This window comes from Marmota flaviventris, chromosome 6 (assembly GCF_047511675.1).
Source record: "Marmota flaviventris isolate mMarFla1 chromosome 6, mMarFla1.hap1, whole genome shotgun sequence".
In the NCBI taxonomy this organism is placed as follows: domain Eukaryota; kingdom Metazoa; phylum Chordata; class Mammalia; order Rodentia; family Sciuridae; genus Marmota; species Marmota flaviventris.
In genome coordinates, this window is record NC_092503.1 from 19999017 (window position 1) to 20012992 (window position 13976).

Here is a 13976-nt window from a genome sequence, read left to right on the forward strand (position 1 = left end):
TTAGAACTATTGGTTCAGACTCTTCCTAAACCTAAATAAGGGTATTTTTCCTTTATACTATTGTTAATTACCATATTCCTGTAATTCAATAAACTAAGAAGTAATTTTTTTATTTCATTGAAAATTCTGTTTTATTTGAAATGTTTATTTTACAATAAGTATTCCTGTCAAGATTCTTGGACATAACAAACAATATGATATCACATACAGTGCATAATCATATAGATGACATCAGGTAAAAGATATTTGGAACTATAAACAGTATTAGGGCTAGGGTCATAGCTCAGTGGTAGAGCGCTTGCCTAGCATGTGTGAGGCACTGGGTTCAATTCTCAGCACCACATATAGATAAATAAAATAAAATAAAGGTCCATTGACAACTAAAAAAAAAATATTTTTAAAAAATAATATTAAGTAGTATTCTCCTTTTTTTCCTAATGGTATTTTTGGAAATTAGAGATTTCACAATGTAAGGAATTTTATTGATTGACCAGAAATAAATATTGAGATCAAAAATGTCCCTTTGGTGAATACATTTAACTTAAAGAAACTGTCTTTCCTAACCGTTAGTATAACAATATTCCTAAGTGACCTTTGGAACCTACTGGGCATTTCACAAAGTAAACAAAATTCCCCTTGCAAGTTCTGACAACTGCCAGGCATTTTGGATGCTGAAGTAGGTCTCTTGGCAGAACATATACCCCACGTGGCATGTTCTCTGTGTCCTGTGTTTGGCTAGGTTTCATACAAATAATTTTGCCAGTGAAAAACCTGACTCCATAATGGATATGATTCTTACGGCATAAGAAGTTTCATCCAGGAGAAAATAGATATAGCCACAACAATACACAGCTTTCCCCCCAACACACATGCACCTCACACATGCACAATTACTTTATCTTCTTAAACATTAGAGTATGATAATCAACCAGCTTGCTCTTGAAAATAGTTTTTTCAGGCCCCACATTGATAAATTTTGACTCATTACGTGTAGGATATGATCCAGGAATCTGCTTTTAATAAGAAATCTGTTGAAAAAGAGATATCTTAAAGTCTGTTTGTAGAGAAAATATTGTATCTACATTCAAACTCCCAGGAAAGCTTAGCAATACTGTGTATAGTATTCCACTATGTGTAGAATCCTATTCCCCCCCTTTTTTTTTTAAATTGATGCTTTTTCAGTTAACTCATGACATGTATCTCATATTTCTTGAAATATAATTAAACATCTGGGTAGAAAAAACAATTATGAAATCTTACTGAGTTTAGATATAAAATAATTAAGTAAATGTAATTCCTAAATAATTTATTTAAATCTAAATAATCTATACATAAACATTAACTGGTAAATTCAGAATGCAATTGTGTGTTTCTGTTAGAGTACAACATGACTAAATATGTTTACAAGAAAACAATTTCTATATACTGGCCAACTTAACCACTTGAAATACTGAACTGTTGGTAAGTCTTCTGTGGAAATTGGTCATAGCTTGCAGTAATTTAAACATACAGTAAAGACTTTGAAGACATAAATTATAAAGTACTTTTGGGAAAAATTTAATTGTATAGTGTAAGCTTCTTTATAATGTGGAAACATTGGGGACTTTGTTTTATTCACTGCTATATCCTAAGTACAAAACAATTCCTGGCGTATAATGGGCACCAGTAAGTATTTGGATAGATGCTGAATGGATAAACAATTCAACAGTATTTACATGTAAATCCATAAGAGCATTTGAATCCAAATTAAATTTTTATTTGCTAACTCTGAGTTCAAAACAATTTTGCAAAATGTTTAAAATGATACTATTTTTGTTACTGAGTGCACTGCACTTGTGTAAGATTTCTCTCGGCCTAGGTGGAGTTTCCATTTTGTTTCTTTCAAGTAAGATGTGACTGGACAATGGATGCAGAACCCAGCAATTGCCCCAGGCATGTGCTTGAAAAGTATTCCTATTCTGTGGAACCAATCAGACAAACCTCATAACTGCCCTAAGTTGCATATGCCACTACAGCATGAGTGTTTACCATGAACAGATGAAGACAGAAATAAAATAATGTTGACTGGTCTTACTTAGCTAAAACTACTATGGAATATACAGGTACTTTGAAGGAGTTAGCTTTATTTCAAAAAGAAAAGTCCAGAATGAAAGTCGGAAAATAATCAAAATAGGAACACTCTATTCTGAACAATAATAGTAACATCCAAGTTATTTGCAAATTTAAAACCACTAAGGAAAACAAAAGAAAAATCTATTACCTTTCACCAGTACAATCCTATGGTGCTCATATTACCTATTAGAGAATGTCATTCTCTTTACTGGGGAGGTAGGGAAGGGAAATTGTGTGAATCTGTCTTCGTTAAAGTGATGTTTCTCACTTTCGTGAAATCTTCGAAGTCTCTAGTCTCCAGACCTTTGATTTTTGTAATAAAAATAATTAAAATAGTGTAAAAGTTATTCCAACTAGTAACTGGAAGGTCATTATCTGTGCTCTGTTTCAGATGTGATTGCCCCACCTCTGACAAAGCTGAAACTCCTCATCTGTGGCAGGTTGTATAGATTAGGCATGCACTTGACCCTAGGGCAGTAAGAGGCATTACAGGTACAGCACTGAGTGACGACATGATTTGCAGGACTAGTACACTTGTGATAATATCCTGTTGGTATCCTTGAAGTTTAAGTTAAAAGTCCCAGAATTACAGTCCTTCCTTTCATCTCCCTAAAATCCTTATTTAACTGTTAGAAATAAAAGTAGAAGAAAAGGTTGTTATTTATTTTTTAGTAGAAATAATTTCACCAAAAAGAAAAAATAAATTACTTCAGAATATTACAGAATGTCACACTATGGAAGATAATGCTCTCCATTCTCCCTTTTTTACCTTACCACTGTGAACAGTTTCTGTTTTGAATTCTAGGGACCATTTATATCACTTTTAGTGATTTATGTAAATTTTTTCTTGAAGTACTAGCTTTAGGTATAATCTGTGGACTTTTCACTTTAAAATATGAAGAAATTAGTATATATGTTTCTTCTTCAATCCTTCTCTTCACTACATCTTAATTTTTATAGTATCACTTTTACATTATAATGCATATAAATAGTCACACTTTAACTACACATGTGTTTTCCATTTGGAAAGAAATGGTAAACAGTGTGTACAATATTACTGTATAAATACTACTTATAATAGAACCAAGTAAAATGAAAGAAATCATGCAGAAAATAATGTAATACAAATTTTACATTATTTAAACTTTGCCTTTCAAAAAAGAATCTCATTGTAACTTCTAATTATTTTTCTAACTAGCTTCCTTCATTTCTCTGTTGACTTTATTTGACACTATTACCCATGAAATTTTCTATAATTCCCTTTTTCATTATGCTATACTGCATCAAGAAATTTACCATAATGAGCATGTGAAGGACAAATTTTCAAGTTCTTAACACTTCTGAAAATGAATTCATTTGGCTTTCACTTTACGGTACTAAGTGACTGACAGCCCCCCTACTGTAAGACTTCACTAGAAGTGTTTCATGTTTTAGTGTGTTTATTTCATATATAGGAAATATAAATCTATGGATATATAATATATATAAAAGCTCCAAAGATATGGCTTGACTGTTGACATAGTCTCTAAACATAAATGTTCTTCTGTTTGATAAAAAAATAGGACTAAGTACATTCGTCATCTCCATTATGTTGACTTTTCTTAATGTTCTTCAGTATTCAGCAGCCACCTTAGTCCTTAACTCTTCAAATAGAACTTAGCAAGACCATGGGAATCCACAGACACACTGCACAGAAAAAGGAGTGACAGAAAGATGTGAACAGATTAGGTAAATAGAAAAAAATAGAAGGTGACATAGGAAGAAGGAGGACTATACTGGTGATAGACAAAGAAATATATTGGCAACAACTTCCTGATTCAGGGTTATGGATTGGCATGGCTTGTTTTAAATTGTGCCGTAAATACTCACTTTTATTGTAAAGTCATTAAAGAAAAATACAAAGCCTTCCTGTCACAGAGCACAGTTTATTTGTTATATAAGTTAAATGCAAGTAACTGTTAATGCTGCAGCAGGGAGATCTATCTGTCCTCTTTTGTTTTCTTCCCTTAAGTAATGGATCTCAGCAGATAGGACATGGATGTGAAGGAAATAGAATGAAGCCAACAATAGTGTATCTTTCTACACTGTACTGAAATATTTTTAATAGTATTGTTTCCTCCCTTTCTTCCAGTATTAAGACTTCAGGAAATGAAAGGCACCGCTTACTCTAATATTCCACTGGTAAATAGTCTTATCCTGAAGGGGAGAAAATGATCAAATTCTAAATTGCATACTGTTTTTGATTGCTTTATTACTAAAATTATTTAACTCTACTAAATACAAGGCAAAGAAATAAAACTGAGTTTTCTTTCCATTTTCTTATACCATTTAATTCTCAGAATTTTGCAGCTGGATCCTATAACTGATTACCCAGCACACTTTTCCAATCAGATTTAACTCTGTAATAAAATTAAGTTAGTTCCTAGAATAGCTAGGAAGTTTCACAGCATTTCTGGACCTTTATCTATGCTACTAGATGACTTCTAGTCTGAACTTCATAAGAAATATTGTTTATTGACCTTTAGTGGTAATAGTATCACCCATATTTTAAGTGCCTTAACTTGCTACCTCAAAGTCTAGAGTTTTTAACTTTGTACTTTATTTTCCAGAAAGTTAAAGACTGCAGTTCACTTCTTCATTGTTGAATTAATGTTTTGGGTGCTGGCTTTTTCTCTTGGTTGGGAAAACAGTAGAAACAACAGGCTTGAGCTGAGTGGTCGTGCTTTGTTATCCAGTTCTGTAGTTGACCTTAATGCACCAGAGAGAAAAATGACAGTCAACTAAAGGCTGGAAACAGATGTTATATCTTCTTTCCAGAGCTGGGCCTTGGCCATTAATGTTTCAGAAACATGAAAAAGAACCAAGAGTTGAACAAATTTAGGTTGTTTCGTATATACCTGGGAAAACTGAAGAGATTGATGAAAAAGGGGCAGAATGAGGAAAGGAACAAGAGCTTCAGAAGAGGACAGAGGTACTTATAATTAAATGCAGCTTTATCCACCTAGTATGTTTAAAACTGATCTGGCAGTTTCATGGGATTTTTATTCCCATGCTCACTACTCCTAATACATATCATTCCAGACTAACTTTGCACCTGTATGTTTACTGCTATTTCTAAAAAATAAGCTCAGTTGGACTGAAGCTACTAATTTACCTGTCTTGATAATATCAAACTCTCTTAACACCTTGCATGTTTATTCATCCTAATCTCTTTTTCTATCCAGCTTATCTACATATAACCCATCTACTTTTTCCTATTTTAACATTTTTTAACAAAACAAATAATCCATAGCAGTGACCACATTTAATAATCTCTGAAACTGGAAGATTTGAGTCCAAGTTCATTTACATATTTGAGATGGAAATATTAAAAAGAGTAGTAGAATGTGTATATTATTCATTAAGACATTTAATAAAGCATCCATTTAAATGCTTTCAGGTCAAAGCAGCAATATAATCCTTTTTGGGTTTTCCTCATATTCTATAACAAGCAGTAGACTGCATGTATTTGCAGATAAGAAAGTTATTTTTTCATCATATGTACTGTATGATGTAGTTCTTTTTTTAACTGACAAGTGAAAACCTTATGGTATACAATGATGTTTTCATATATGTAGACATTGTAGAATGATTAAGTTAAGCTTATCATATAATATCACCTCTCATACTTTTGTTTTGTAGGGAGAACACTTAAAATCTATCCTCTTAGCAGTTTTCAATAATACATTTTTACTTACTTTATTCACCATGTTGTGTAATATTATCTCCAGAACAGATTCATTCTGCTTAAAATCCTTATATCCTTTACTTAACATTTTTCCAATGATTCCCACTCTCCCTGGTTCATCCACGTTGATGCGCATGACAGAATTTCCTTCTTTATTAAGGCTAAGTAGTATTCCATTCTGTGTAGATATCACATTTTTCTTTCTACCAGTTGATAAACATTTAAATTGATTCCATTTCTTGGCTATTCTGAATAATCCTGCAACATTGTGACTAACACTGCAGTGAACATAGGAGTACAGTATCTCGTTGACATACTGATTTCATTTCCTTTGGATATATACCCAGAAGTGGAATTTCTAGATCACTTAGTAGTTCTGTTATTAATCTTTTTTTAGGGACATTCATCTCATTTTTTGTTAATGGCTATACTAATTTACAATCTCACCAATGTTGTACAAGGGCCTTTTTTCTCTACATTCTCAACCCCACTAGTTTTCTGTTGTTTATTGATGATAGCCATCCTTGAGGTGATACTCATTATGATTTTAACTTCCATTTCCCTGATGGTTAGTGTTAGTGAGCCCTTTTCATAATCTGCTACCCATTTGTATGTCTTCTTTTTAAAAATGTCTTTTCAGTTTCTTGGTTCTTTTAAATTGTATTCTTTCTTGTTATTTAGTAATTTGAGTTCCTTATATATTTTGGATATTAACCCCTTATCAGGTATATGGTTAGCAAACATTTTCTCCTGTTTCACAGATTGTCTCATTACCCTGTTAATTTATTTTCTTTATTGTGCAGAATCTTTTTCATGTAATGAATTCCCATTGATCTATGTTTGTTTTGTTGCCTGTGCTTTTCAGATCATATCAAAACGACTTTGCTATGATCAGTGTTAATAAAGCTTTTCCCTGCAATTTTTTTTTCTAGTAGCTTTGCAGTTTCAGATCTTACATTTAAGTTGTTTAATCCATTCTGAGTTGATTCTTGAGAATGGGGTGAGATAAAGGCCCATTTTTTTGCATGTGAATAATGAGTTTTCCCAGAACTGTAAGTGAACGGATTGTCCTTGTTAAAGATCAACTGACTGTGTGTGTTTGGGGGTGGGGGTTATTTCTAGGTTTTCCTATTCCATTGGTCATTGTGGCTATTTTTAATGTCAATACCTTACTGTTTTGATTACTCTAGCTTTGTAATGTGTTTTAAAATGAGGGAATGTGATACCTCTAGCTTTGTTCTTTTTACCCATAATTGTGTTGGCTGTTCAGATCTTTTGTGGTTTCATCATTGTTTTAGTTTTCAATGTACAGATTTTCACCTCCTTGATAAAAATTTATCCCTATATATTTTAATTTTTGTGAAATTATAAATGAGATTTTCTTCAGATAGTTTATTGTTTACATATAGAAACACTACTGATTTTTGTGTTGTTTTTATATCCTGCAACATTACTGAATTCATTTGTCAGTTTTTATAGTACAGTCTTTAGCGTTTTCTATGGGTAAAATTGCTTTATTAGCAAAGATAGTTAGATAGTTTCACTTCATCCTTTCCTATTAAGATGTCATTTATTTCTTTCTCTTACCTCACTGTCACTGTTTTAGTCAGCTTTTTCACCACTGTCACCAAAAGACCTGATGAGAACAATTTTAGAGGAGGAAATTTTTATTTGGTGCTCACAGTTCCTGAGATTCCAGTCCATAGACAGCCAGCTATGTACACTGCTCTATGCCCAAGATGAGGCAGAATATCAGGGCAGAAGGGCAGGGTGGAGGAAAGCAAATAGGACGTGGCAATCAGGAAGCAGAGAAAGAGCCTCACTCACTAGGAACATAATATATATCCCAGAGGGTTGCCCGCAATGACCCACCTTCTCTAGCCACACCTTAGCTGCCTACAGTTACTACCCAGTTAATCCCTATCAGCAGATTAATGCACCAATTAGGTTAAAGCTCTTATAATGCAATCATTTTATGTTATTCAATTTGAATTTTCTTGCATTTTCTAACACATGAGCTTTCGGGGGACACCTCATATCTAAACCATAGCACTAACCCAATTGCCCTTCCTACGACTTCTAGTATTATGTTTAAAGAAATTATAAGAATGGGAATCCTTGTCTTGTTCTTGATCTTAGAAAAAAAGCTTTCAATTTTTCACCATTGAATATGATGTTATCTATAGGTTTGTCATATATGACCTGTATAGTGTTGAGGTACAGTTTATTGTCTACCTAATTTGTTGAGTTTTGTCATAAAAGGACATTAAGTTTTGTCACATGCTTTTCCTGCATCTCTTGAGGTGATCATATGCTTTTAATTCTTTATTCTGTTAATATGGTATATCATATTTATTGATTTGTGTTGTGTTGAATCATCATTGGATACCAGGGATAAATCCCATCTGATCATAGTGAATGATCCTTTTAATGTTTTTATTGAATGAATTGACTATTTGAATAATCAAACTAACTTACTTGAAATTTTGAAGACGGGACTTGTGTGATGTGGGAATGGGTATGAATATAGAAAAAAGTCTTCCCTGTTTGTCCACTTTCATTGACTCTGCTTGTAGACCAAACATTGTCCTTTCAATATTGGTTATGGATAAGGATTTATGATTCTAAAGATTAGAAATAAAAGCCACAAGTTTGCTGACTTTGTTGACCTCTACTATAGCTGCTGATAGGTGAAAAAAAGTCAGCATTGATAAATGTGAGTGAGATGGTTACTACCTCTCCAATTGTTGGCCTCTTTTAATACTAGTTCCAGTGGTTTTAATAAAAATATCTAACAAAAACCTCCATAGAGCCTGCTTTGTGTTAAGTCAAATGGTTTTCTTTCATGGCTGCTCTTGTCAGCTTTTATGAGTGGGAAAGCAAGATTTGATCTTAGAAAAAAAGCTTTCAATTTTTCACCATTGAATGTGATGTTAACTGTGAGTTTGTCATAAATTGCCTATATAGTTTTGAGGTACAGTTTATTGTCTACCTAATCTATTGAGACTAATTGCAAGGTTTGATTTGCATATTGTTTAAAAAATGAAAAATATGTTAGAAGTTTCAAATTGTATTCTGATCCCCTTTTATTTTGTTTTTAAATGTGTTTTACTTAACATATTTGGAATTTAAAAATCTAAATATAAATATTAGGGGTTTTTGCATTAAATGAACTGATTGTATACTGTTTACAAAGTTCCAGGTTAAGCTCTGAGTGATATAAAAGTAAATGCCATTTGATTTTTTTTCATACTTTGAGATATGAATAATAAATTATATATTATGTAGAACCATGGTAAAACAATTAATTGAGAAAAATGCTATTCTTCTCCAAATAAAATCCCTCTCCTTTCCCTTATGAAAGAATAATTCAGCTAGGTGCAGTGGCATACACCTGTAATCCCAGTGGCTTGGGAAACTGAGGTAGGAGGATTGAAAGTTTAGAGCCAGTCTCAGTAACTTATCAAGGCCCTAAGCAACTTGGTGAGACCCTATCTCAAAATTTAAAAAATAATAAAAAGGGCTGGGGAAGTAGCTCAGTGGTTAAGCACACCAGTACCCCCCCCCCCCCCCCGCAAAAAAAAAGACTAATTTGGAAGTCTAGCCAAAAAAAAAAAAAAGTCAATAAAATACTTAAGGAATAATAGTGTTAAATTCAGATGTCATTCATCGAGCATTTTGTGAGTTACCATAGCTTGAATAATGTATCAGTTTAACACTTTTACTTATATCATTGCTTTTAACACAGATAAATGTGAACTGTGGGTGAATTAAGTAGTAGGAAAACATGTACAGTCTAAGTTTAACATCTACATTATATGAAGAAGATCTGAATATCAGTAGCAAAAGATAATGCAATTTTTAAAATTAGTTAAAGTATATGAATATACAATTTATAGAGAAGGAATTCTAACTGCCCAGCAGATGATATTCATACTTACTCTCAGGGAAATGCAGACTAAATACAAATTTGCTTCCTCATTTCACCTATCAGATTGGCAAAAAAATTAAACTTTAATAAGTATTGGAAGAAGCAAGCACATTGAACTATTGATAGCTTAAAATTGTAGTATTTTCAGCTAGGCATGGTAGTGCACATCTGTAAGCCTAGCAGCTCCGGAGACCGAGGCAAAAGGATTGCAAGTTCAAAGCCAGTCTCAGCAAAAGTGAGGCACTAAGCAACTTAGACCCTGTCTCAAAATAAAAAATATTAAAAAGGGCTGCCAATGTGGCTCACTGGTTGAGGGTCCTGTGTTCAGTCCTGGTACCAATTAAAAAAAAAATAAAAAGTTTTACTATTTTCAGAGGGCAGATTGATAGGGAATCTTTTAGAATCCAAATATCTAAAAAGTTCTTTATCTTTTGACCAGCAATTTCGTTTTCCTACAAGAATTTTCATACATGCACCTAAAGCTGTAAATAAAAGCATAGCCACTAAAGTGTTGTTTGTAATAGCAAAGCACAATATAATCAATGTAATTATGTGTCAGTGAGCAAATATTTATAAATTTTGTACACTGGAATATTATGCAGCTGTCAAAGTAAGGTAAATATATGGGTCCTGTATAACACAGTTGCTAGATACAATGTTAAATAAAAGGACCATGTTGCAAAATATATTTAAAAATATTATAGAGTGTAGTGCATTTTAAATGCATAGAATCTAGAAAGATAATTGTCAGATCCGTAATAGTGTTTAGAGAAAGTTACACATAAAAAAATATTTTATCCTGTAAATTTCTGTTTGCTTATTTGCCCAATAAATACATATTGCTTTATTGTAACTTATAAAAAATGATTCAAAAAGTGCTTGTAATATATTTAGCAAAACAGACAGAAATCAGGTTTTTATCTTAACTGCTATTCAGTTTTGTTACTATGGTATGTGTCCCATATTGTTTCTGTGTTGTCAACAGCATTTTCATTTAACAACAAATTATGAGTTCATATTTAAAAAAATAGGCAGTGATTTTTTTAATGTAACATCTTAAAATTTGAACCAACATTTTTATGATAATTTATAATGTAAATGTCAAGTAGTCTAAAATATGAAATCTTTCACCTTGAGAGGAGTTAACGGAACACATTGGCCTAGCATAAAGACTGTGCATTTTGCCGGCTTTGTTTTCAAAAGTTGTACAGGGTGTGCATAATCAAACCAAGAGTCATAGATACATACAGGCCACAGCTTCTTTCTTTATTGTTCTCTCTTTCAGTGACCACTTTTTGTCCATTTGGAAAGAAGAGAGTATAAGTTCATTTCACTTCTTGTGTAGCTCTCTGCCAAGCAGAACTTTTAATTTCTAAGCTTTCTTATCATTCTTTTATAGTGAGAAGTAACTAGCCTGGGCCCAAGTGATTGAGAACTATTGCACTTGGAAGGGATTACTGAGAGCTACCACTGAACCCAGTAAACTTCCATAAATCCTACAAGGATTTAACACACCAGTTTGGAATGTTGCTTATAAAAAATTATTCGATGTATATCTAGAGAAATAAATGTAAAATTGTGATTTTAGCATGAGGATTTTAAAACGTTTTCCATGATTCGATCTTGCCAACTTAAAATTAGTAGAACTTTAGAACTTTAAACATACACACACACACACACACACAAATTTTTTCAACATGTGTGTGTGTGTGTATATATATATACACACACACATATATATACATACATTTATTTATTTATTTATTGGCCTTTAAGTATTTTTCCATGCGAAAACATTGAGGCCTGGTTCAATGGCACTCAACTGTAATCTCAGCAGCTCAGGAGGTTGAGGCAGGAGGATCATGAATTCAAAGCCAACCTCAGCAAAAGTGAGGCACTAAGCAACTCAGTGAGATCCTGTCTCTAAATAAAATACAAAATAGGGCTAGGGATGTGACTCAGTAGCCAAGTGCCCCTGGGTTCAATCCCCTGTACTCAAAAAAAAAAAAAAAAAAAAAATTGAAGGTATTTAGGAGAGGGCTAATGTTGCTATGGAAATATGTTTGCTTCTTTTGGGTTACATCTGCCCCCCTATAGTATATTCTAGGTCATAGTCCTCGTATTATGATCTCAAAAAGATAAAAATTATTGAGTGTTTACTCTTTGCCAGGTGTTAGGCTGAAAACTGTGTGTGTTTTTTCATGGAATTGTCAAACCAGTTTTGGAAATAGATAAAATTATCATCCTTGTTTGTCAGGTAAGGAAAAGAAGGTTTAGGAAGGTTAGAACCCATATAACTTGTGGGTTGAAACTTAGATTTGCCTAATTTGAAACCCCATGCCTTTAATCTTTGTCAAACTCTAGGAGGAAAACTTTCTCAGAACTATAGAAACACTTGTAGTTTCATCCTATTCTTATTTATCTACTTTTAATCATTTTTTCTCACTTTCATCTTTTTATGGTAGAATGATTATGAAAGATGCAAAAAAGCACTTTTACATGGTTAACTTTGTATGAATTTGCTTCAGTTTAAGTAAACATAATTTGTACCTCTCTTTTTATGCTTGTTCATGCAAGAAAATATTCTTCCTTTGTTGGCTTCTTCCCTGTTTGCTAGCTAGCATTAGTATTTTGATTTCTTATATTTATAACATTTCTAATCCATAATATCTGGAATAAGAGACTTAAGTGAAGGACATTTTTAATATAAATTGTTTATCTAATGTGGCAGAATTTTATAATTCTAAAACCAAATTGCCTAACTAAAAATCTTACTAAAATATCTTTGGTGTCATATCACTGCATGACTCTCTGCTGTGCCTTTATATTCAGTTCTCTCTGGATGTAAATTCCATGACTTCTACAATTTGAAACTAAAGAAAATTTCCAGCAAACACAAAATAAAAAATAGTAAACATATGTACCTGTTTTGGTTTTGATTCATACATTGTTTTGCAAATAAACAGTATTTTTTTATGATTTTCCTTTCTATTCTTAACTAGATTTTATTTGATTGTGATGTGTTTTCCTATTTTTATTCAAAGGGCAGCCATTCTACAAAAGTGGAAGCTGTGGTCAGAACTCTGATGAAAATACAGCTTAGAGACCCAGGAGCTAAAGCACTTGTTTTCTCCACGGTATAATCAACATTTTCACCCTCAATATTAACTCAGACTGGTTTTCTGTTTCTGATCCATTTATATCTGAGAACTAATGTGTAATGTCTAATATAATTTCGTTAAGATTTAGTTTTATTGTTAGACTTTTTTTCCCATATCCTTAAGGTAGAATTGTTTCTAGAGAAATCTGATGCTTCTTTACAGTGCCATTCTTATAATAACATTTTCTTATTTGAACATTTTAAAAATTGAAACCCATAATCTTGAAAATCTTATTTCACAAATTAAGAAAAAGCAAATTAAAGTAATCTACAGACTGTAAAGTTCTAGTTTTTATTTTTGGGAAATTTTCATTTTGAGGAGATAAGTAATTACATCCATTAAACATTCCATATTTATTTTCTGTTATTATCTTAATTAATTTTTAAAGACCCTTGTGTTTTTATCCTTTCAGCCAGCATTTTATACAAAAAAGTGTGTTTGTACATATATATATAACATATATATAATTTAATTTCATGATAGAGCTAAATAATATTAATGATAGTGCACTTGAAGGTTTTGTTTTTGATCACTTTGAGGTATAAAAGTTACTGTGCTTTAATCCTCTCTCAGATCCTCTTTGAAAGCTCCGTGTAAATACCAATTTTCATACGTTTCATGTGTTTCAGTGGCAAGATGTATTAGATATTATTTCAAAAGCTCTCACTGACAACAACATGGAATTTGCACAAATCAGTCGCGTGAAAACATTTCAGGTATGTCAAGATGTTACTCCTGCTTTTTAAAAGTACATTCAGTTGTAAACTAAAACTGCTATTAAATTACTAACATTTTTTTGTCATATGTCATATAAGTTTCATAAGCAGATTTGAGGTTTGATTAATTATGAATTAGAATTTTAAAGCAAAGTAGAGAAAATAAAGGTATTTTATGTCTCTTCACTGTCTATTTTCAGTTATACTCCTCAAAGGATCTCTGTATAGATCTTCTTACTTGAAGTCCTTTCTTTAATATGGGAAAAGATTGCCTATGATATGCCTTTTGAATGGGGCCTTATGCCCTGGAATTAATTTTTGCAGATTCT

The 13976-nt window shown here is 32.3% G+C and overlaps 1 protein-coding gene across 2 annotated transcripts in view; it reads left to right on the forward strand.

The window, feature by feature from the left end:
* Positions 1-13976, forward strand: part of Shprh (SNF2 histone linker PHD RING helicase) — an 87606-nt gene that overhangs the window by 61511 nt on the left and 12119 nt on the right. For both annotated transcript variants that reach the window (XM_071612939.1, XM_071612937.1), the window contains 2 exons: positions 12815-12907; positions 13561-13647. In XM_071612939.1, the coding sequence (XP_071469040.1) occupies positions 12815-12907; positions 13561-13647 (180 nt within the window). The remainder of the gene's footprint in view (positions 1-12814; positions 12908-13560; positions 13648-13976) is intronic.